Source organism: Coffea eugenioides, chromosome 11 (genome assembly GCF_003713205.1).
Source record: "Coffea eugenioides isolate CCC68of chromosome 11, Ceug_1.0, whole genome shotgun sequence".
Taxonomy (NCBI): domain Eukaryota; kingdom Viridiplantae; phylum Streptophyta; class Magnoliopsida; order Gentianales; family Rubiaceae; genus Coffea; species Coffea eugenioides.
The window spans coordinates 43,379,482-43,380,790 of record NC_040045.1 but is presented as its reverse complement, the minus strand read 5'-3'; the positions used below and the strand labels follow the sequence as shown (position 1 = coordinate 43,380,790).

Genomic DNA, 1,309 nt, shown 5'->3' with positions numbered 1-1,309 from the left:
ATGCCAACTTTTGGTAATAATTGGTGTGCTTTCCGAGGAAGCAAGCAAGGAAGGTAGAAGGCGCAATCAATAATCGTACGGTAGTAGAAAACCGTGACAGGCTGCTGGCCCACGACAACTTCGTTGAACTCATTAGCACCAAATCCAAACCCTACAAAATATCTCAGACGTTGATAATGACAGCCCCATTGTATTATCCAGCTCCTGTAAGCGTCACTGTGTGACCATGTGTCCATTCTTCCAGATCTTTCCACAACCTTGCTGTTGCCACCGTTCTTTGATTTTTGCACCCATATAGTCCTACCAAACTTTGTACCCCAATTTCATCAATCCAACTGCCTTTGTATCAACGACTTTTTGCCCAAATTTCTCTCTTTTCCCTATATAGAAAACAATCTCAATTTCCTAATGGCTTCGGAAACAGAAGAGTTTTCTGAATCATCATCAGTGATCGAACGTTTGATAAATTCAAGAAACAGAGACCTTGCCCTGTTTTTGCCCTTCATTTTAGGCATGACAAACTCCCCGAATACTCCCAACCCAGTTCAAGATTCCTCTACCCCAGATCAGGAGGCGCAACAAAGTCCTCCACATATGCGAGAATCAACGGATCGCATCATCCTGATTAATCCCTTAACACAGGACATGGTGGTGATAGAAGGCAGCAGGGGAAGTGGCTCTAGCTCTTCGAGCTTGGAATCTTTGTTGAGGGACTTGTTTAGTAAAGATGGGCAGCCACCAGCCTCAAAAGCATCCATCGAAGCCATGCCCATGGTGGAAGTTAAGGAAGACGGTGAGGAGTGCGTGATATGCTTGGAAGAGTGGGAAGCTGGTGCGTTGGCTAAAGAGATGCCTTGCAAGCATAGATTCCATGGAGAATGTATCGAGAAGTGGCTGAGAATACATGGGTCTTGCCCTGTTTGTAGACACAAGATGCCTGTTGAGGAGAATGATGATAAGAGTTTGAAAAATGGGGATGCAGGCGGGACAAGGAGAGAAATTTGGGTTAGTTTTGCTTATAGCAATAGTAATCTTGACAGGAGAAGTGAGGAAAGTAATCAGGGTGGATCAAATGATTCTGGTGATTCTTCCCAAACAATTGATTAAGATCCAGAGTTAGGTTTAGTTGCATTTTCTTTTAGACATGTAGTAAACCTTTTTTTTTTTCTCTCGAAAAACGCTTCTTTTACTCTTTGGGGCTTAATTGTGAAGTGGGAATAAGGTGTTGTATATTCAGCTGAGCTGTTATTGTAAAAATTGGTTTACTTTTGTGAAAATGGAGGCAAGACGTGAACTTTATTTTTACTAA

General features: G+C 42.5%; 1 protein-coding gene across 1 annotated transcript; it reads left to right on the top strand.

Annotated features, from left to right (window-relative positions):
- Window positions 1-247: 247 nt before the first annotated feature.
- LOC113751502 (E3 ubiquitin-protein ligase MPSR1) lies at window positions 248-1,309 on the top strand. Its single transcript, XM_027295533.1, has one exon. It carries the CDS (start codon window positions 409-411, stop codon window positions 1,105-1,107), a length of 699 nt encoding a protein of 232 aa, XP_027151334.1. The 5' UTR covers window positions 248-408; the 3' UTR covers window positions 1,108-1,309.